Raw genomic sequence first — 23105 nt, 5'->3', positions numbered from 1 at the left:
TATATTAAAACACCAATGAACAATGTCTTCATAGTTTACAAAAATTAATCACATTTAATGAGTTGTAAGCTAAATAATACCCCCCAAAAACCCCACTGATTTTGAAATACTTTCTTTCGATCGAGGTTCAAAGTAACCGTTACACGTTAAGGTAAACCCAAAGTCAAACAGACCAGGTTTTTTACTAACTCAATAAAAGCAATTGAATTGCTTCTTTATATGTAATAAAAATCATGTACATGAAAAGGAAGCCAGTAACATATTACACCAATTTCACTGTATGTTTGGAGCAGAGCGTGATCTAAAGAGACAAAAAAATGTGAAATATTTTCGGGATACATTTATGTTTGTGATCTTGATCAGGTTTGCATTAATGTTTTTAAAGAGATTGTAAGACCAATATGAAAGGCGGAGTGGTCAATCCCTCCAGAAATTTTACGCAATTGCAAGAGTTTGCTTAGTTACACCATTGTTAGTTGCATCCTTTTATCGCAAATCCAACACGGATGTACATGCTAGGGTCGATGTAGCATTGCATTGAGTGATGGCACTTTCTAATCGGTGTGAACTTTAATTCCGATTCGGAACAAAGATTCTGATTGTTGCATTTATAATGACCCGTCTATTTATCAAATGCATGTAGAGAACATGATGCTAACACGTGGAAACAAATGTCGGAAATATAGGACCCCAAATAGAAATGATAATTTTCCTGAATATTTTGCAAAAAATCTGACAAAGAAATTGATAATTTGAAGAAATGAAACAATTATTTATAGTTTGTACTATTATTTAGTTATTAAGGCCAAAATTGGAGTTAACTTTTCTTAACTTCTATCAAATATAAGCTAAATATGCCAAAATATATCGATAGAAATATCAAAATATTGCTTAAATATGTTTTTTAGAACATCATAAATATATCGTAATATACAAACTATCTAGAAGTTTGGTCTGCGCTGAAAATTTGGAAGCTAAAGTAACAGTACTCTAAACCTAGTGAGTTATGAAAATTGTTCATTTCCTTCTTGAAAACCTTCCGCCACAAAATAAAGTCCCTTACTTAACTCTGTAAAAATGTAATTCTTTATAAACAATTTTATTCAATATAGTTTATTTGGCATAGTAAAATATAAATATACTACTACAATTAGTATGTGATGCAGAATTTTCAAACTAGAGGTGACCCAAAATGGCTACCCAAAACCTATGGAGCGAACCTCTTTAATATGACAAAAATATCACGGTTTTTAAATTTCTGTTAACCATATATTTGTAGGGAAATGTGTTTTAAGAAGCCTTAATTGAGGCAAAATTGAATTATTGTTGTCCTGTACAAGTATTGAACTGCTATATATTCTTTGTAAGAGGAATCTTTCTTCTGAAAAAAAAATTATAACATGCAGACTTATCATACTAGCAGGTTTTGCAGCAAATTAAAATTCTAAAAAATACAGCTCATATTGCTTTAGTAAACTTTGAATCGAAGCTTAACAGATGCTATGTTCCATCTGTCCATAGTAATTTGCTATTAGTAAAGATAAGTAATAAATCTTCTTATATACTTATTAACATTTGATGCCAGAGTAACAATTCAATAGAATTCATAGTCGACTCAGGGCTTTGTTAATACAAACAGACCTGTAAAGGTGTATAACCTATTGCATAAAGCTTAAACGATAATCAATTGAATTAAGTTTACAGTTATTCAGCTGCTTCAGTCATATCAGTAATAGACACGTTTGTTGGTTGTCCCTCATCACTATGATACGTATAACGATGTGCTAACTCATATATACTGTCATCATCTGTAAAGACTGGCTGTCGTAATGTATTAGGTTCCCGACCAGATTCATTGTTCACTCTTAGTACCAATGTACTGTAGCAGGTGTCCTCGTAACTACATTCACCATACAGAGGCTCTGCTGGCTCTTCGCGTACACTTGGGTTTTCCCGAATCCTTGATATATCTCCTAAATCGTACACCATATTGTGATGAACGCGACATTCTGTGAAAATTTTAAAATATTTGTTAAAAACGTTTATCTTTTTATGACTTTGTGGTTTAAGATTGCATTTTAATTAATCAATTTATTAATAAATGTGTCATGAGCAAGAGAATTAATATCATGATTCACAACCTGCTTTATTTCTCCCCAAGTGCAACCTACAAAAGGCGAAATATATTTGATCCTCAGACTGATACCGACATTATGCACGTTATTATTCCATAAGTCAAATACAGCAAGAACATAACTCTATATTTATAAAAAACCTAATTACCGATATAACAGTCCTATTCCGAATACAATACATACACTAGTGACACTTGCTGCTACAATAAGAAATGCTATTGTAGAATTTGATTCCGGGGAAGGTATTCCAATAGCAGACTGTGAATCCGTTGTATTATCTGTAAATACATTTAGAAAATTATCATTTGAATTTATGATAAAACGAAATTTTCAATTCTTTTTTTTTTTCACACCTACCGCATATTTATTATTGTTAGACTGATCCAAATCATTGTTCAGAAAACTTCCGCTCTGAATTTCATAATAACGAGCGCCATACGAAACAAAAAATGAACATAAATCAGATTTCGGTTTATCTATTGTTATTTAAAATCCAACAGACAAACTAGGCACAAAGATATAGTAGATGTCAGTAAGTACAAAAATGAGATATTTTTAACGACAAACACAAGATCCAGTTCTATATCTCAAATAAAACAATTTTTTCAGAAAAAAGAAATTTTAACAGTTATTCTTGGGAAAATAACAGTAATTTAAAGGAATGTATGATGCTTACGACTAAAAAGGAAGATAACAGTAGATCAGACCTGTGCTTGTGGATAACTCATCGGTTGTAGTAGGACACTCCTCTGCAAAAGGTGAATACGTCACATTCTCTAAAAAGATACTTATATCATTGTTTGTCATATTTGCAATATCCAAGTCCAATCTTTGTAAGCATCCACACACATGATGACAAATCTGCGTTTCATTACAGCTACATTTTGTCAAGCATCTTTTACCATAATGATTCTTCGGACACCTGTCAGTACAGTTCCATCCCCAGAAGCCGGGACTGCATTCTGAAAGCATTTATATTTTAGCAAGTGCAGTGACTGCTATAAAAAAAAATGAATTGTTTTGGATATGATAAACGATGTCATTTCAAATATTACCGTACCCAGTAAGATATGTAATTAATTTGTATTGTTTAGAGTTGGTATTTTACAGCAAAATGTTCGTATGATGATTCCTTCTGTTATTATGTTTTAATTAAAATTTGTAAATTATTACGCTGTTATTTTAGACAATATCCATAGTTAAAGAGATAGTCTCTGAAATATACATTGCTAAAAAAATACATCCCGAATTGGGAACCAGTATGTACACTTCACAATATGAATAAATCATTACGCAAGTTTATGACAAGATATATTGCTCTAACGGTATCATTTTATCTAATTTAAATATAATTTATTGAGAAATCAAATGGATTGGGTAACAGACAAAACCTATGTAAACCCTCTCCAAAATAAAAAGTCAAGTAGTTGTGGTATAAAATAATCTTTAAAATAAAGTATTACCAGTTTACAGAGGAATATATTATTGGTATATTCTGTATGCCAGACAAGGGATAATTTGATTTAAAAAAAATATTCTAGACTTTTATCATTTTATGTAATACACGTACCTACCTACACACTTATTATTCTTTTCTTCATAGCCCCTACAGCATACAAGTTTTCCACTTTTGATAAAGAAATGAATTAAAATAAAAAAGAACAACACTTTCAAAATCAATGTAAATGCTGCTAAAATTAAAAAGAAGCTTGATCTTTCCAACTAGAATATCTAGAAATATTTCTCCATCTACACTTTTGCAGATCAAGGACTAGCATTGTAATAGAATTTACGTGTACCAAAAGTTCAGTTTCTTAGTTTATCATTTTAAGCATTGTTCTATTGTATGTATAACGTATTATTAACGTCAAATGTTGTATTGATGTTAATAATACGTTAATACGTAATATGTCATACATACAAAATGAGCAAATATATGATCATGAACAAGTACAGTTTTGAAATTTTTGGAAAAAAGTAATCTTTATCCCCTCCCAATAAAAGAGTAGCATAAACATCTGTAAAATATGTAAGTACTCAAATCAAAATTTAAATATGAGAAGCAATCTTCACAAGATCGTGAACATTTTTTTAAATTTTATTTTATTCTTCTGTCGACAGTTCAGTAAAACGGTGTTATTAATTTTTCTAATACCATGTATCCCCCCCCCCCAAAAAAAATAATTATTTGCATCAGAATTTTAGATGATGATAAACATTTGATGGAATTATATTTTAATTTAATGGTGTTTAAGATCAAGCTTAAAAAGGTCTAGATAGAAACAGAAGATCAGTATAAGACTACGCATTCACTATATGTTTAACAATGAGTTAAATAATCTACAGTTACACATATGATAGTTAGAAAACTAGACTTTACCTCTCCGTTGTCTCACTCTTTAAACAGATATGGCCTCCTTCAAGAGTGCAAGTAGGTGAGACGACAACCAACACAAACAAACAAAATATCGCAACATCCATGCCGATGAAAATACCACACAAACTATATCAAAATTATGTTAACAGTATTAATTACGCATAAAACACATGCATCAACTTCCTAATCCATATAGCCGTTTTTGATAATTTGGAATATTGAAACAGGAAATTTAGTTTAAATACTCATGAAACGTACATATTGAAGTCTTCACAAGATTCTAATTGGTCTTAATGGTCATTCGAGTTTACAATTTAGAAATTTTAGAACCATGAATATCATAATTATGTTATATTAACTTATGGGGATATATGTAAATCATTTTGAGATACACTTTTACCATGTTTTTCATGGAAATATACAATCTCATCATCTATTAGAAACATGGTAGTCTGGGGTCAGTAACATTTAAAAACATAACTGTGAATAAAGAATTTCTTTCGTTTCTGATTATAGCAATATTTTATGATTCTTGATATGAGTCATTTTAATACAACCCAACTACATTCATTTTGCCAAAAATGTTGATTGTGTCAAAATAAAAAGATGTTAAAATATTCTTAAAACACATTTTAAAACATTTGTTAAAAAAAATTGATTGCATACTGTGATCAAGAATCCAAACATAAAAATCAATTAGCAACAAAAGTGCTATGCTTCATAATCAATAACAATGGATTTCCTTCCTATTGATTGACATTTATTTATCATCTTAACATAATGAATATTGATGCCCGTAAACATGAATTTTTAACGGTTATTTTTTTTTCTTTCAGACATTGAATTAAATGTAAATACACATGCACATCATGTACAACTTTGATAATAAAATTTGTATGTTATACCCTGTAACTGTTAACATTTTTATCATAATAACGCTAATGTGCATCATGGAATGTACTAGCAGAGTAATTGCCGTTTATAACTCCATGATCACTAAAACATGATTTTCACCGCAAGAGTAACTATTGTTGTAATGTCTCTTCATCTAGTTTTGCTTAAATGTTTGTTTCGCTTACATTCTATTTTCGTTATTTAAAAAACTAACAAAAAATTACTTTCTTTCATGACTTAACATGCTTTCCTGAAAATTTCACTCTTAAATCTTTTTTATTTTTTTTGGGGGTTTTGTTTTATAAGATACTGACTAACCGACGTCATACACCTCCACACCAAAAAAAGAAATACATGTTATAAATTTTAAAATACCAAATAAAACTTTTAAATCCTTATAATCCTCCTGCCATACAAGGGTTGCATCCTGCTGCGTTTATGAAAAATGTAAAACGCCGAGGTGCACGCACTAGAATCTTCTTCTAAAGCGTCGCGAACACGCAGCAGTATTATCATTTGTCGCAATAAGGTCGCATACAACGCAATCGATGGCGTTGACTTTAAGCATGCTCAAAGAACGGGCCATGGCTAAGCCTTTAATAAACATGCAGTAGAAACGAAATAGAAATGTCATTCCGTGGTAGCACAGTAAGGTCTATGGCAGCGCCACTAGAGCTCTGTTGGCACACTCAAGAAACGCAAATAAATGCAGAGTCTACGCAGTGAAAAATCAGACCTTTTGGAATTTTGGATTATTTATGAATATAAACATAATTTGTAACAATCCTGACACCTTGCTCTGATAGTCCGACTTAAATATTAGCGTGCAGGTACAGTCATGGGTGTTTGAAACTAGTATTGACTTGTACAGTTGCGGATGTAAGCTGATAACGTTACAGTTTACATGGAAGACCATTGCTTTAAGAAAATAAAGATAAGAACAGTTCAAAACATAGCCCTGTCCGAGGACGTATTTTGCCCCAGTGGATGGAGATCTCAAACCACAGTGGAAGCGCCCCCTGGTCACGTCATCTGGTTCAACTTTCATTATTTCGACGTAGGAAGACCGTCAGTGATATAGAATCTATGATGGTAAAGCTACCAATGATTTAGATTTTGAATTTGCTTTTATTTACAACAAGCGAAATAAGAGCAGTTGGATGTTGATACGATACCAAATAAGTTGGCTCAAAAAGAAGGGTTTTTTGATACCAGTTTTTGTTTATATTTCATTGTATTACAAGACATATGACGTCATAAAACTACAACACTAGATATACATTGTACTATTGATAACTATTATAATAGCGTTCATTTTGTATGATCTTTTATAATTTTATCAATGACATGGAAATTATTATACCATTGCCTTACATTTCCCAAAAACTCTTCTCATTGTTTGGGGATTGCGTGTGACACGCAACCCCCCCCCCCCCCAAGTTTAACTAATGAGATTCTAGAATTTATGAGATACTACAGATACTGAGGTATCTCCCAACAAGGGTTTGTGTGGACGACACCTTCCTCGGACAATTAGCTACAAGTGGCAATATTGCGACGTTCAAGTTCAAAAGTATGGTAGTCAGTACCAATACTGGAATTAAGTTGACCGCCACGGTCCAGAGAAGTATGGCTTATATTATCATTTATCTCATACGTGTGGTGTATATTACTCGTGTGACAAACCTTTGCTATATCAAATGGGTGATGCTTTATCAAATACTTCCGGTCAGAACTATTTTTGACACATCCCCTCGGTTCAACGCTTCAGTGACCTATTATCGAAGATTTGCGAGTACTTTAAACATAACTATATCTACTACAAAAAGTGATATAAAAAGGATTTTGTCAAAGACTTACATTACTTACAAATATGATATTTGATAAGTTTAGCCCCCTTCAAACTTTCAATTTGCTTTGTGTATTTTATAAAACTGCAAATTACGTTAACTATCAAGGAGTTCATCCTGACGACGCGATGAAAACAGAGCGCACTGGTTGAGTTTATATACAAGAACTTACCGATATTATGTTTCAACGACTTTGATTCCACCACCAGTAAGCATCCTTATACACTATTTTCAATCCCGAATCATTAGGCTTGTGTTTGTGTAATAAAACATCAACAACAGTACTAGTACCCTTCCTCGTTCGAGTCAATTCAAACTAACGAGCATTCGCAACTTTGTGTATGTCAACAAACTTGATTATTCAAGTTTTCTGATCAGTATTTCCATTTAATCAAATAAATAAGCTCTATGAAAAATTATTTAGAGCTAAAAAATAATTTCAATGTTTATTTCAGTGAAACTTTTCATTAAAACAGTTTAGATTTTTCTCAGAAATGACGTACTAAATTGTATTTTGCAAGGTCACAATAAATGCATAAAACAACGTTGCAACATCGTTTTTAATCTTTGAAAAAAAATTAATATTCGGGTCATATAAGGGACTGTCTCAAAAGCTTCATAATATAAATCAAATATTTTATGAGATAAATAGAACATCTTTAATTGTGTGATTTTATATTTGCTTTATTCAACGAGTTGATATGGTGTATATATTTATAATTTTATAATATGAAGCTTTTGAGACAGAAAATGGGGATAGAAAAGATAATTATAGTAGAATTTAAACCAAGATATATGATTTAAATTTTAGATTTTAATAATTTTGCAGAACCAGATTCCAAGATTTGTTCAGAAAACGAGTTTCAATGTATTGATGATATTTGTATTGACAAAAAGCTAAAATGCGACCAGGAAGTCAACTGTCAAGATAATTCAGACGAGTCTGCGCAATATGCTGGTTGTGAAGGTCAGCATGCACAAATGTTCATTTTGACTCTATAAATATTTATTTAAATAGACGAACTCATGAAATCCAACACTTGTAGCTATTACCAGAAAGAGTAAACTTCAAGTTTTATTCTTATGAATACTCGCCAAATGTACGGATCTAAGTACTTTTGCTAGAGTTGGAATCATTGTGGGAACAGTTGTTGGAATGGGCGTAATTCTATGTTTATGTGTAACAGCTTGTATTTATTTCTCCCCACAAAAGCAATATAAAAGACTAAAATATTAAATTCAGCCACTTTCAATTTTATTTATGTTCATCTTTTCCTAGAGCATAGGAAGACCAAGATCGATTTTTGGCTCCTATTTTTTCTGTAAAATTAAAATTTTGTTCATTCACAATACGTGTATTTTTCTTATTAAGAACGGTATCTTTTTATATTAATACAATTGCTCCAAAAACATGTGTTGTGCTACTATGTAGTGCGTTTTGTGCTACATGTAGTGTGTCTAGATTTGTTTGTCACTTGAAAGCAAGCTGTAAGTTCTGCCTTGTTTAGATGGTCAAGCAGTTGGTGCGCTGGTTGAACACTGCAATACATTGGTTTTGTTCATGATCAGTACTTAGAAAAATATTTCAAATTATGGTCCGGTAAAGTCCCTATAAAAAGTCCTTTCATATTAAAAAAGATATTGCATGCAACGAACTTGGATTTTTTGTCGTATTGGTTAAACATATTGTTTTTTTAACAAATTTTATTAAACAATTATTTTAAGAATTGTCAATTTAAAAAAAATCAAACATTTCACTCTAAATATTCGAAATCGTCAGTTTAATGACAGTAGTATAAATTAAAATAAAAACGTTTTTCGTTTGAACAACTGTGTCATTACGCCTTGATTGAATACGATAACTGTGTTAAATAAACTTTGAATCGTACGTAAACGTATGCTCTGTTCCCTTTGTCCATAATAATTTGGTATAAGCTTCCTATTTACTTATCAACATTTGATGTCAGGATAACAATCCAATACGATTTATAGACGACTAAGAGCTTTGTTAATACGAACACACCCGGCCGGCCGTTAAGCTGTATGACATATAACTTGAAGCTTACGCGATCATCAAATGATTAAATCAAAGTTTTCAGTTATTCAGTTGCTTCAATCAGATCAGTAATATACACGTTTGTTGGCTGTCCTTCCTAACTGCTGTGCAAACTCATATATATTGTCATCATCTGTAAAGACTGGCTGTAGTGGTGTATTAGGTTTCCGACCACATTCATTGTTCACTCTTAGTACCAATGTACTGTAGCAGGTATCCTCGTAACTACATTTACCATACAGAGGCTCTGCTGTCTCTTCGCGTACGCTTGGGTTTTCCCGAATCCTTGATGTATCTTCTAAATTGTAAACCATATTATGATGAACGCGGCATTCTGTAAAAATTTGAAAATATTTTTTAGGACCTTTTACCTTCATTTAATTTTTGTTTGTTGTTGATTGATATATAGTTGCATTGTAATTCATATATTGTGTCTGAATGCAAGAAAAGAATACAACCTTGTTTTTGGATACAGACGGTATCTTTTCGTCTGTATCTTTTCAGGCAACGGCTTCATGTATAATATGACAGTGACTGAAAACCTTGTTCAGTAGACTTAAACTCTCATCGGCGAAAAGAGATGGCGAAAAAACCCGCGAAAATAGATCATCGCGAAAATTACCATATATACGATATTGTCATATTTTAACAATATATCTTAACATAAAAATTAAGTAAAAGAAAATGTAGTAAATGTAAACTAGTACATAAATGGGAAATTTAAAAACAAATAAACACGAGAACCACTTTCAGAAAAAGAAATATTGAAAGTTTTTCCTGGGAAATACACATTAATTCAGGTAATAAATATTTCGATAACGACTAAAAAGGAAGATATCAGTAGATAAGACCTTAGCTTGTGGATAACATACGGTTTGTAGAAGGACATTTCTCTGCATATGATGAAGATGTGACGGGAAATCAAAAGTAAACAAGGGGATATAATATGCTTACAGAACATCAGACCTGTGGTTGTGGTTAACGCACCTGTTGTAGTAGGACACTCCTCTGCATAAGGCGAATACGTCACATTCTCTAAAAAGATACTAGTTCCGTTGTTCGTCATATTTGAGTATTTCAAGTCCAGTCTTTGCAAACATCCACACACATGATGACAGATTTCTGTTTCATTACAACTGCATCGAAGGTTGCATTTCGCCCCAAATAAATCATTTGAACATTTTTCAGCACAGTTATACCCCCGAAAGCCGGGACTGCATTCTGGAAACATTTGACAGATTTATATTAAATCTGTAAGATAATTGGTCTTAGTTGCTTTCATTTCAAATGTCATCGTTTAGTTATGTAATTGTTTTATGTTGTTTAGGGTGGTCATGATTATATTGATAATTTCGTATGATAATTCCTTCTGTATTACTGTATCTATTTAATTAATACATTATCTTGTTGTTATATTACGTTATATATATATATATATATATATATATATATATATATATATATATATATATATATATATATATATATATATATATATATATATAATTTGGTCGAAATCCACAATTTGTTTATTTAACCATCACATTTTATAGAGGAATGTAAGAATATGATATAAAGGTATCATTTATTTGATACATGTACCTACCTACACACATATCATTCTTTTCTTCAAAGTTTGAACAGCATTCAATCTTTGTTACAAGTTTTCCACTTTTAGACAAAGAAATTATAGGGGAAAATGAACATCACATTCAGAATATATATAAATGCTACTAGATCTGAATAGAAGCTTGATCTGTCCAGCTAGGAATATTTCTCAAACTACACTTCTGCAGATTAACAACTAAAGAGTTTTAATCCATCATATTAAGTTTCCATGCAAGGAAACTTTTTTTTCTTCAATGTAGTATCAAAAGATCTAAAAATATTGTGTTGAACTAGCATTGTAAAAATATTTGCACATACACAAAAGAATATTTATAATGCTATATTATCTTAGATTATCCTTTTAAGCATTGTTCTATTGTATGAATGACCAACATGAATCATTTACTATCTGCCATTAATTGTTGTACTGTTTAAACAAAATGCAATTAGATCTAAAAATAGAAGTTGCCTTATCATGATGATATTAATGATATTGATAATATTCATCATCATGATCATCATCATCTGCTTATCTTAAAATCAGCAAACAATTGAACACGAACTCGTACAGTTTTGAAATTTTGAAAAAGGAACGTCATCTTAATTGACAGAACCTAGAATTCTCACAATTAATATTTTAGAAATTAACAATTACCTTTCCGTTGTCATTTTCTTTGGACAGATGTTTCCCCCTTTTAGAGTAGAAGTGGGCGAGACGGCAACATACATTAACAAACAAAAGATTACAACATCCATGCCGTTAAAAATACCACACAAACAATACCAAAACTATGTTGACAGTATTGATAACGTTTTATATGCATTTTACATATGCATTTACTTCCTAATTTCAATTAATAGCCCTTTTGACAGTTTTGAATATTGAAACAGGAAATGTAATTCCATATTCTAATATTCATAAAACGTTCATATCAAAGTCTTTACAATATGGTCTTTTAAGTCGAGTTTAGAAGAAACTGTCAATTTTTCCATATGTGCTCTCAAAGTTGTTTAAGTTTTGATCAATCACGAATTATACTCGCTAAGTCAACGTCAAAAATATATTAAAACATCAAAAAAAAAGCAACGTCTTCATAGTTTACAAAAATTAATCACATTTAATGAGTTGTAAGCTAAGTAATACACCCCCCCCCCCCCCCCCCCAGATTTTGAAATACTTTCTTTCGATCGAGGTTCAAAATTACGGTTACCCGTTAAGGCAAACCCAAAGTCAAGCAGACCAGGCTTTTTACTAACTCAATAAAAGCAATTGATTTTCTTATTTATATGAAATAATCAAAATCATGTACATGAAAAGAAGCCAATAACACATATTACACTAATTTCACTGTATGTTTGGAGCAGAGTTTGATCTTAAGAGGCAAAAAAAAACAATGTGAAATATTTTCGGGATACATTTATGTTTGTGATCTTGATCAGGTTTGCATTATTGTTTTTAAAGCGATTGTACGACCAATATGAAAGGCGGAGTGGTCAATCCTTCCAGAAATTTTGCGTAATTGGAATTGTTTGCTTAGTTACACCATTGTTAGTTGCATCCTTTTGTCGCAAATCCAACATGGATGTACATGCTAGGGTCGATGTTGCATTGCATTGAGTGATGGCACTTTCTAATCGGTGTGAATATTAATTCCGATTCGGAACAAAGATTCTGATTGTTGCATTTATAATGACCCGTCCATTTATCAAATGCATGTAGAGAACATGATGCTAACACGTGGAAACAAATGTCGGAAATATAGGACCCCAAACAGAAATGATAATTTTCCTGAATTTTTTGCTAAAATCTGACAAAGAAATTGATAATTTGAAGAAACAAACAATTATTTATAGTTTGTACTATTATTTAGTTATTCAGGCCAAAATTGGAGTTAATTTTTTTATTTAACTTCTATGAAATATAAGCTAAATATGCCAAAATATATCGATAAAAATATCAAAATATTGCTTAAATATGTTTTTTAGAACATCATAAATATATCGTAATATACAAACTATCTAGAAGTTTGGTCTGCGCTGAAAATTTGGAAGCTAAAGTAACAGTACTCTAAACCTAGTGAGTTATGAAAATTGTTCATTTCCTTCTTGAAAACCTTCCGCCACAAAATAAAACCCCTTACTAAACTCTGTAAAAATGTAATTCTTTATAAACAATTTTATTCAATATAGTTTATTTAGCATTGTAAAATATAAATATACTACTACAATTAATATGTGATGCAGAATTTTCAGACTAGAGGTGACCCAAAATGGCTACCCAAAACCTATGGAGCGAACCTCTTTAATATGACAAAAAATATCACGGTTTTTAAATTTCTGTTAACCATATAATTGTGGGGAAAGCTGTTTTAAGAAGCCTTAATTGAGGCAAAATTGAATTTTTGTCGTCCTGTACAAGAATTGAACTGCTATATATTCTTTGTAAGAGGAATCTTTCTTCTGATAAAAATTTATAACATGCAGACTTATCATACTAGCAGGTTTTGCAGCAAAATAAAATTCTAAAAAATACAGCTCATATTGCTTTAGTAAACTTTGAATCGAAGCTTAACAGATGCTATGTTCCATCTGTCCATAATAGTTAGTAAAGATAAGTAATAAATCTTCTTATATACTTATTAACATTTGATGCCAGAGTAACAATTCAATAGAATTCATAGTCGACTCAGGGCTTTGTTAATACAAACAGACCTGTAAAGTTGTATAACTTATTGCATAAAGCTTACACGATAATCAATTGAATTAAGTTTACAGTTATTCAGCTGCTTCAGTCATATCAGTAATATACACGTCTGTTGGCCGTCCTTCATCACTGTGATGTGTATAACGATGTGCATACTCATATATATTGTCATCATCTGTAAAGGCTGGCTGTCGTAATGTATTAGGTTCCCGACCAGATTCATTGTTCACTCTTAGTACCAATGTACTGTAGCAGGTATCTTCGTAACTACATTCACCATACAGAGGCTCTGCTGGCTCTTTGTGTACACATGGGTTTTCCCGAATCCTTGATGTATCTCCTAAATCGTACACCATATTGTGATGAACGCGACATTCTGTGAAAATTTTAAAATATTTGTTAAAAACGTTTATTTTTTATGACTTTGTGGTTTAAGATTAGATTTTAATTAATCAATTTATTAATAAATGTGTCATGAGCAAGAGAGGAGATAGAATTAATATCACGATTCACAACCTGCTTTATTTCTCCCCAAGTGCAACCTACAAAAGGCGAAATATATGTGATCCTCAGACTGATACCGACATTATGCAAGTGAATATTCATAAGTCAAATACAGCAAGAACATAATTTTATATTTAAAAAAAAACCGTTATTACCGATATAATAGTCCTATTCCGAATACAATACATACACCAGTGACACTTGCTGCTACAATAAGAAATGCTATTCTAGAATGTGATTCCGGGGAATGTTTTCCAAAAGCAGACTCTGAATCCGTTGTAGTATCTGTAAATACATTTAGAATATTATCATTTGAATTTATGATACAACGTGATTTTCAATTCTTTTTCTATTCACACCTACCGTATATTTATTATTGTTAGACTGATCCAAATCATTGTTCAGAAAACTTCCGCTCTGATTTTCATAAAAACGAGCGCCATACGAAACAAAAAATGAATATAAATCAGATTTCAGTTATTTATTCTTTATTTATTCAGTTATTCTTGTTATTTAAAATCCAACAAATAAAACTAGGCAAAAAGATATAGTAGATGTCAGTAAGTACAAAAATGAGATATTTTAAACAACAAACACAAGATCCAATTCTTTATCTCAAATTTGTGCGAAGGGCAATAAAACAGGTTTTTTTTCTAAAGAAAAGAAAAGAAATGTTAACAGCTAATCCTGGGATATCAACTGTACTTTAAGGGATATATGATGCTTACGACTAAAAAGAATGATAACAGTATATCAGACCTATAGTTGTGGATAACACATCTAGTAGGACACTCCTCTGCAAATGATGAATACGTCACATTCTCTAAAAAGATACTAGTACCATTGTTTGTCATATTTGAATAATCCAAGTCCAATCTTTGCAGGCATCCACACACATGATGACAAATTTGCGTTTCATTACAGCTGCATTTTGTCCAGCATTTTCTTCCAAAATAATTATCTGGACACATGTCAGTACAGTTCCATCCCCAAAAGCCTGGACTGCATTCTAAAAGAAGTTAACAAGTGCAGTGAATTGCTATGAAATAATATGATTTGTTTTGGTAAAAATAAACGTTGTCATTTCATTCAAGTTCATATTAAGATTTGTAATTAATTTTTATTGCTAAGAGTTGGTATATTACAGTATAAATTGTTTGTTGATTCCTTCTGTTAAAACGTTTTAAAATGATAGGTAAATTAATTTGTTGTTATTTTAGACTTACATTTCTTAGTGTCTTTAAATTTGTATGTGGTAACACAACGAATCGATTTTGTAATGTATAGTCAAATACATTTTATCAATGATTATTTCATTATCTAATGGTAATTGCTGAAAATTATATGAATACAAGTAATAAGAAATACTTCTTTGAATTTCATGAAGTAAATCAAATACGGTCGGGCATTATCAAATATATAGTAGAGTCCTTCGGTCTTTAATGGATTTTACCAACCTAATCGTATTTGATCACCTAAAAAATTATTCCTTATTCTTTCAATTAAAGAGATAGTCTTTGAAATATAGCTTGCTATTAAACTGCATCCCTAATTTGAGAACCAGTATTTACACTTCACAAGCAATGATGAATCTACATAGATTATGATGAACTTTTATTCCTCCAATTGTACCATTTTTATCTTATACAAGTACCTACCTACACACTTATTATTCTTTTCTTCAAAGTCCATACAGCATATCTCCTTTGTTTCATGTTCTCCCCTATTGATAAAGAAATGAATAAAAGTGAATGAACAACACATTCAGAATAGATGAGGAATATATCTTCATCCGGATTTCCGTGGTTCAACAAAAAATATATAATATATGCTTGTTTTCCATGCAAAGATAGCAATTTTTACATTGTATAATAAAGAGAAGTAATGTGTTGAACTAGCATTGCGTTCGCTTTTATGCACACAAAACAAACATATTCAGAATTTGTCATTTTAATCATTATTCTGCTGCATGACAAACATGGATTTTTTACTATATGCAGCGAGCGACATTAATTGTTGTTCTTTTAAACAGAGTACAATTCAATAAAGAGGAGTGACGTGATTTTATTGATATTCATCATTTTCATCAGCACCAGCAGCAGCAGCAGCATGTATATATTAAAACCAGATCAGGATGAAAATGATATTCAAGACTACGAATTCCTTACATGTATATGTATAACAATTAAATAAATTCTTTGCAATTAACATTTAGAAAATCAAACTTTACCTTTCCGTTTTCACAGTCCTTTTACAGATATGATCTCCATCAAGAGTGTAAGTAGGTGACACAACAATAAACATTAACAAACAAAAAAGCACAACATCCATGCCGAGGAAAATACCACACAAACTTTAAACTTTATCAAAATTATGTTACCGGAATTAATTATATATATGCATTAACTTCCTAAATCCAATAGCCCTTTTGGATAGTTTTGAATATTGAAACAGGAAATTGAATTCCATACAAGCAGGTTTGGGGCGAATTACATTGTAAAGTAATACATTTCATTACCATAACCTCATGTATTTGGGCATAAAACTAACATTACCAGAGAGAGAGAGAGAGAGAGAGAGAGAGAGAGAGAGAGAGAGAGAGAGAGAGAGAGAGAGAGAGAGAGAGAGAGCTTATTTTAAATGGGTTATATTATTAGAAGTGATTTTTAAGCTTACAGAGACATTTATTTTTGCTTTTAAAGGTGCATGTCTGTCCTCTGTTCTGTTTGAAAACAGCCAAGAGAAGGAGAGTGGGATGTTTAGCACTTCTTAAAACAATAGATTGTTTTGATACTTAGATCATGTCCTGAGGGCATTGTGTGTCGTTGACACATTCTTCACAGCAAAGAATTAATTGAATGCACAGCTAATTGGCGTAAACTTTCCAAATGATTTTAAACTCTAATTATCCACTCTCTTAAAATGTAATTGAATTCTGTTGTTATAGCTAGTAATATTGACAATTTAAAAATCGATTAAACAAAATAAAAAATACAATTAAATTATTTTCACTCAAAAACTATTTCTTAATGTATAAAATTATTTTCACTCACATATTATAATTTCAGTTATTCAATTCATGATTTTAAAAATGAACATGCATAAAGCATAGTAATGCAAAGTAATGCATTTTAATACCAGCATTACACTAGATTTTGGAAAGTAATGCACTACATTACCATTACTTGTAATGCTAAATTTGTGGCATAAGACATTACTAGCATTACTTTGAAATCATGTAATGCATTACAAACTATTCTAGTATTCAAATATAAATAAAACGAACATATCAAAGTATTCTAATTGGTCCTTATAGTCATTCGATACTACTATGATGATCCATAATGATGTTATATTAAGGTAGTCCATCAATAACTGTCATATTTCACATCTAAAAAAAATTGCAAGTTTGATCATTAAACTTTTAGTATGATTTTAAGGGGTTTATTTGATAATAAAGATTCAACTTTGAAATTTAAAAAAAATTGAATTTTAACAAATTTACCATATATTGAAGTTAACATTGAAGTCTATGCGAAAAAATGCATTTTTAAGGATGCCGGCTTTAGTTACCATTGCATATGTTTTTGCACTTTCTAGTATAATACAGTAGATTGGTATTCTTATGAAATTTTTACGATGTCATTTATAAAACTGAACACTATAAACAAAATACAGATAAAAATATTTAGAATTTTAAAGAAAACTTTTGGTTTTTTAACGATTTTTCGTTTGTGCGGTAGTGGAGCATTGCCGTTTCGCTTTTATGACGTAATGATAAAATGAAGCTTTGTAGTAGTACGTTATAAGAAATAATATAAAATAAAAAATAAAAATTGTACATCGTTGAAATTTTATACACAGAATTATGCTATCCTCGGGGACCCATTTTACCAATCTTCATTCGGAATGCTCCAATGTATAGCAAAAGTTGGTGCATTTTAATATTTTGAGATGGCCCCCACTAAAAACAAGACGGCAGAATTGAGTATTTTTTTAAATATAAGGTAGGAAATGATATAACCAATCATATATAACAATTTGAAAAAAAAGCTATTGTAGTATTTTTTGAATCTGCTTCGAAGTGTGGAAAATGACAGTTTCCTTTATATTCCTATAATAAATGTACAGTGGAGCCTCACTTATCCGGACACTTTTGTCCCCATGCGAAATCGTCCGGATAGGTGAAGCGTCCGGATATCTGAATAGTGATATTTACCTTTAATATTTTTGGAAATATAACTCATAAATAAATTATACAATTAAATATTTTATTTTGATCGCCATAAGCACTACCAAAAAAAAGTTCAGTTTTTTTTTAAATTAACAAAACAAAATATTGTTAAAAACATTATTTAAGGCATGTTTTTTCCACAGGAAAGCAAGCACTACATTCTAAAAGGCAACACATGTACATGTACATAACACTATGTGGGTGTTCCACTTTACGCTGACAAATCTTTTTCTTCAAGCTAGCGGTGATCGCAACTCTCGCTCTCTTGGCCGGTGGTGTTGACATGTTTGAAGCTGCTCAACATTTGATGATTGAAAATGGATGAAAATCTGTATATATTCTTTTATTGATAATTGTCCAAGCTATTTTTTCATTGACAGAACTTACCCAAGCTAATTTTACGTATCCATCTTTCTATAGAGTTAATTGCACCCAAGCGATATTTACAAGTAGCGTGAACCCTCATCCACGCCATGTTTCGCATAAATTATTATTACACTGTTAATTGATCACACGCTATAAAATTAATGTCGATACCCTGAACATCCCAAGCGGTTTTAATAACTATCGTAAACAGAACTCAAATTATCAAATAATTCATTTCAATTACGTTTTAAAATGAATAGGCGTACGAACGATCTAATCACACTACGATTAATAGAATTTTAAATTCAATCAAAAGATGACTTTTTAAAACACAAATTTAACAATTTTCATGACATTTTAATCAAACAATAACAGTTCATAAGTTAAATGGCGACAATTAAACATGTCGCATCCATGGTTATCGTAATATCCTCGGGCGAGTACATAGCGTGACACAGGTGACCCCGATTACCGGATGAAGGCATGTTTAAAACCAACAACCAGTGTCAGATGTTTTTCAGAAATTTGCACTTGCGCATAAAAAACTTTTGTGCCCCCGAACACTAAAATGTGACTGTCCGGTTAAATGAGGTAAAATTTAAAGGAAAACTGTATTATGTGGTAAAATTTGACCGTCCGGATCCGGAACGCGGAATTCCGGATAAACGAGACAAATTATTGTGTAAAAATTCCGTTCCCAATAAAAATCGACCGGAAAGTGAAGCGTCCGGATATCTGGCGTCCGGATATCTGAGGCTCCACTGTACCTCTATTTAGAGATGGTCCTTAAAAAGAAACCAGACGGTCGATTTTCTTGAAACTTTGCAAAGTACATATTGTAACTAGAACTGGTTTAAATGACTTATGGGTAAAAAAAGAAGAGTTTTGCTATTGTAGTTTTTCCGCAAAATAAGCCAAATCGCCCTCCTTAAATGTTTTAGTACAATATGAATTTGATGTAGTATAGATCAATCAACATTGTTAAATTTACCTTAGTTATGGATGGACTACCTTAAATCAGTGGTTATTCGTCAGTCATATTGAAAAATACTTTTACCATGAATATTTTAAAGAAACATGGTGGTGTCAGGGCGGACGTATTTCAAAACATATCCGTATATTAAGTAATTCTTTAAAAACCACTATTATATTATATAACTAAAACTATCATGTCTTTTTATTTTATGGCTATCAACATCAACGGAGGCTAAAATGAAGAAGATCGGGTGGACATTATGTATGGAAGGTTTTAAATAGCTAAACAAAAAACCCAAACAAAACAAAAAACAAAAAAAAAAACACCATGCAAAAGAGGAGACCCCCCCCCCCCCCCAAAAAAAAGATACGCGTTAGAAATTATGGCGGATGAGGTTTGTAATGATATTCCATAAAAAGATAAAGAAATCTGTAAAAATTTACATCACTCTCTGAATGATTTTAAAAAAAATCATTAGTAGAATTTGTAAATTGTAGTCATTACCGACCAGCATGTAATATAGGAGGAACTGTCAAATTTTATACATGAAATTTTACAATGCGAATAACTTGGAGTCTGACGTCCGCCAATGATTCTGTGTTTTCTCATAGTAGCTAGCGTTCTGGTCGACCACGAATAATCAAGTTCAAACGTATATTAAAAATCAATGAGCTATGAATTCAAAATTTATGTACAATTATTACTGTTACACTTGATAAGTTGAACGCTAAACAATACAAATGAAGGCAGTTTTAAAATATTTTCGTTCGATCGAGGCCTAGGTCGACTGTTAATTGCATGTTAAGGCAAACCAAACGTCAAGCAGACCTGCCTTTATACTAGCTGTATGAAAGCACCTTTCTTGTTTATTCCAATAGAGTAAATGGAAATGCTGATTTTTGAATGCTATTAGATTTCATGTACATGTGAACGATAAAGTAAAAGGAAGTAGATGCAATTTTGGATCACAGCTATTATTAAGCAAATATGATTTGAGCAATTTGAAAATTTTCATGTCTGTGTTTCTCGATCAGATTTTGCAGTATTGTTTTAAAAAATATTGTCCGACCAATGCGTCAGGAGGAAGGGCAAAACCCTTCCAATATCTTTTTGTTCAGGTACACCATGATGGGTTACATCTTACATGCTTTCAGTAAGCGTCCGTTAAATTATCATCAAATTAATGTCTTAAAAAAAAATTATTATTTCTTGAGTAAATACCATGATTTTTCAATGCATTGATGTTCATCAAAATATTTGAATATTTTTTTAAATTGTACAAAAACAAAATATATCGATAAATAAAGAAAGCTGGATTGTGGCCATATTTATACTGTATTATTCGCCCTTAGAAAAAGAGCACAGTTCAAACAAACTATAGGAAATATTCGAATTTTAAAGCAAAGGTAATAGGACTTTGTGAAGAAGGGAATTTAATTTATGGGGTTTAGATTTAAGCACTAAGTTATTTTTTGAACGAGAGTGAGTGTGTGCGTGAGGGTGAAAGTGGGTGAGAATTTGTAAATATTTTCTAATAATTTATTTTCTTGTAAATAAATTCATTAATTGAAACTGTCTTGAGTGTTATTTGGAGATTGCCTGGCTCAACCACGCTACAACAAAAGACAAAAGTCATGAAAATGAAAGTAGGAGACAAAGTCTTTATACTTCTTCCTACAGAAGCAAACAAACTACTTATCCAATGGAAGGGTCCATTTGACATAGTTGAAAGATTAGGAGACATGGATTATAGAGTCGATATTGATGGAAAGATTAAGACAATCCATGCAAACTTACCCAAGCAGCACATCGACAGAGAAGATGAATTCTGTGGTGCATTTTCAGCATGTGGTGTGTCATTGATAGACTTTGATGGTGACGATGACGAAACAGATGACAACAAAGAACATATTCTTCGACCACCTGCCGTACAACAGAAACTTACAATGATGTCAATATTTCAGAAAATGTCACATCAGATCAACGTAATGCAATGCAGAAATTATGCAAGTCGTTTGCAGATTTTCTTACTGACTTCTGGAGTCACAAATTTGGTTGAACACAGAACAGAATTGATGACAAATGAACCTGTGCGAATAAAACAGTATCCACTTCCTTTTCATACGGAAAATACCATTAAAGAGGAAGTCGAAAAGATGTTTCAGCTGAAAGTTATTGAACCTTCTTCGTCACCATATTGCGCGCTAATAGTGATTGCCAGAAAGAAAGACGGAACAAAGTTACATCAATAGCGAATTTACGATTATCAAGAATATTAATTTATGCTCCAGATACATATAACAATCAATATTGATTTATATAGACTGGCTGTTTTAATATAATGCTATAATAATTTTAAAATTTTATTGAAAATATAATAAAAGAATAGCAAGTAATTCAAATTTTCCAAAGTCAAACAAAATGCTTGGCATCCATAGTATGAAGCTGTATCGTAAAGTCATGACTATACACACATTTATTTTAATTTACAATACGATTTAATTTTAACTGACGTTTTTAAACCCAGTCTCTTATACATTGCCATGATAACTGAGTTTTTTTGTCTTCATATTCATAATTCTTATGCACTTAGGAATATTTGATATTACAAAAAATGTCTTCTAAGTAAAATAGAGGAACATTGTTGCTAGCAAATACGAATATACTTGTTCTTATGGTAAAGGTAGAGCAAGATTGGATTAAAAGAAGAAAAACTAACTACTAGATTACAAGACATTTAGAATGACATTAGACATTGACCTCAAAATCTGGTTCAAGGTCACTGCACACCTTTTCCCACAAACAATATATAATAAAGTATGAAAAGGATTATGGATAAAGAAAATGTCTTCCGCACAAGGAATTATCAAAGGGTTCTGATGTAACCTTGAACTCTCTGATCTAAAAAATAATTGTTCAAGTTCAAGTTCACTGCACATTCTTTATCTGATATCTTTCTGTCGATGAAGTATGAAACAAGGAAATACAATTCACCGGAAAAAGATTTTACACATTGATCAGCTTTGACCATAACCTTTTCAACCAAGAGAGTTCAAGGTCACTGCACAGCCTATATGCAAATGCACTCTGTGGGCAACGTATGAGCTAGATTGAGCTAAGAGAAGAGAAAATATGCTTCGGACAAGATATATCTGTTGGACAAACGACAAACAGGCTGATCACTACAGGGCTTCCGCAGAACGGGGATCTAAGAAAAGCTCAACGCATTAGAAGTTTTCAGTCATTCACTTGCTTTCCTAATGATTACGTCTAATGATATCCTTCATCATAAAGACTGGTTCATGGTTTCCGACCAGATTGTTTATTCTGAGCGTCAGGGTTCTGAAGCAAGCCACTTTGTACCCACTTTCACCAAATAAAGCCTTTGCTGGATTATTCAT

At 31.5% G+C, this 23105-nt stretch overlaps 2 protein-coding genes and 2 pseudogenes across 2 annotated transcripts; 1 reads left to right on the top strand and 3 right to left on the bottom strand.

Annotated features, from left to right (window-relative positions):
• Positions 1–1704: 1704 nt before the first annotated feature.
• Positions 1705–4616, bottom strand: LOC128187875 (uncharacterized). Its single transcript, XM_052858523.1, has 6 exons — positions 4516–4616; positions 3710–3762; positions 2843–3097; positions 2284–2413; positions 2142–2167; positions 1705–2009 (listed from the first exon to the last, which is right to left on the bottom strand). The coding sequence occupies exons 1-6, from the start codon at positions 4614–4616 to the stop codon at positions 1705–1707; spliced, it is 870 nt and encodes a 289-aa protein (XP_052714483.1).
• A 340-nt stretch (positions 4617–4956) lies between these two features.
• On the top strand, positions 4957–8494 carry LOC128187516 (uncharacterized; annotated as a pseudogene).
• Positions 8495–9355: 861 nt separating this feature from the next.
• On the bottom strand, positions 9356–11676 carry LOC128187515 (uncharacterized; annotated as a pseudogene).
• Positions 11677–13695: 2019 nt separating this feature from the next.
• LOC128187873 (uncharacterized) lies at positions 13696–16459 on the bottom strand. The gene is made up of 6 exons (XM_052858522.1): positions 16359–16459; positions 15787–15851; positions 14907–15137; positions 14284–14413; positions 14141–14166; positions 13696–14000 (listed from the first exon to the last, which is right to left on the bottom strand). The coding sequence occupies exons 1-6, from the start codon at positions 16457–16459 to the stop codon at positions 13696–13698; spliced, it is 858 nt and encodes a 285-aa protein (XP_052714482.1).
• Positions 16460–23105: the final 6646 nt, after the last annotated feature.

Source organism: Crassostrea angulata, chromosome 6, assembly GCF_025612915.1.
Source record: "Crassostrea angulata isolate pt1a10 chromosome 6, ASM2561291v2, whole genome shotgun sequence".
NCBI lineage: Eukaryota > Metazoa > Mollusca > Bivalvia > Ostreida > Ostreidae > Magallana > Magallana angulata.
This window is presented reverse-complemented; position numbering and strand designations above follow the sequence as displayed.

Coding starts and splice junctions, on each gene's coding strand:
- LOC128187875 (XM_052858523.1), bottom strand. CDS start 4,616: ATGGATGTTGCGATATTTTGTTTGTTTGTGTTGGTTGTCGTCTCACCT. Junction 3,098..3,709: donor AAAGAATAATAAGTGTGTAG/GTAGGTACGTGT, acceptor AAATGCTTTCAG/AATGCAGTCCCGGCTTCTGG. Junction 2,010..2,141: donor CTTGGGGAGAAATAAAGCAG/GTTGTGAATCAT, acceptor AAATTTTCACAG/AATGTCGCGTTCATCACAAT.
- LOC128187873 (XM_052858522.1), bottom strand. CDS start 16,459: ATGGATGTTGTGCTTTTTTGTTTGTTAATGTTTATTGTTGTGTCACCT. Junction 15,138..15,786: donor AAAGAATAATAAGTGTGTAG/GTAGGTACTTGT, acceptor AACTTCTTTTAG/AATGCAGTCCAGGCTTTTGG. Junction 14,001..14,140: donor CTTGGGGAGAAATAAAGCAG/GTTGTGAATCGT, acceptor AAATTTTCACAG/AATGTCGCGTTCATCACAAT.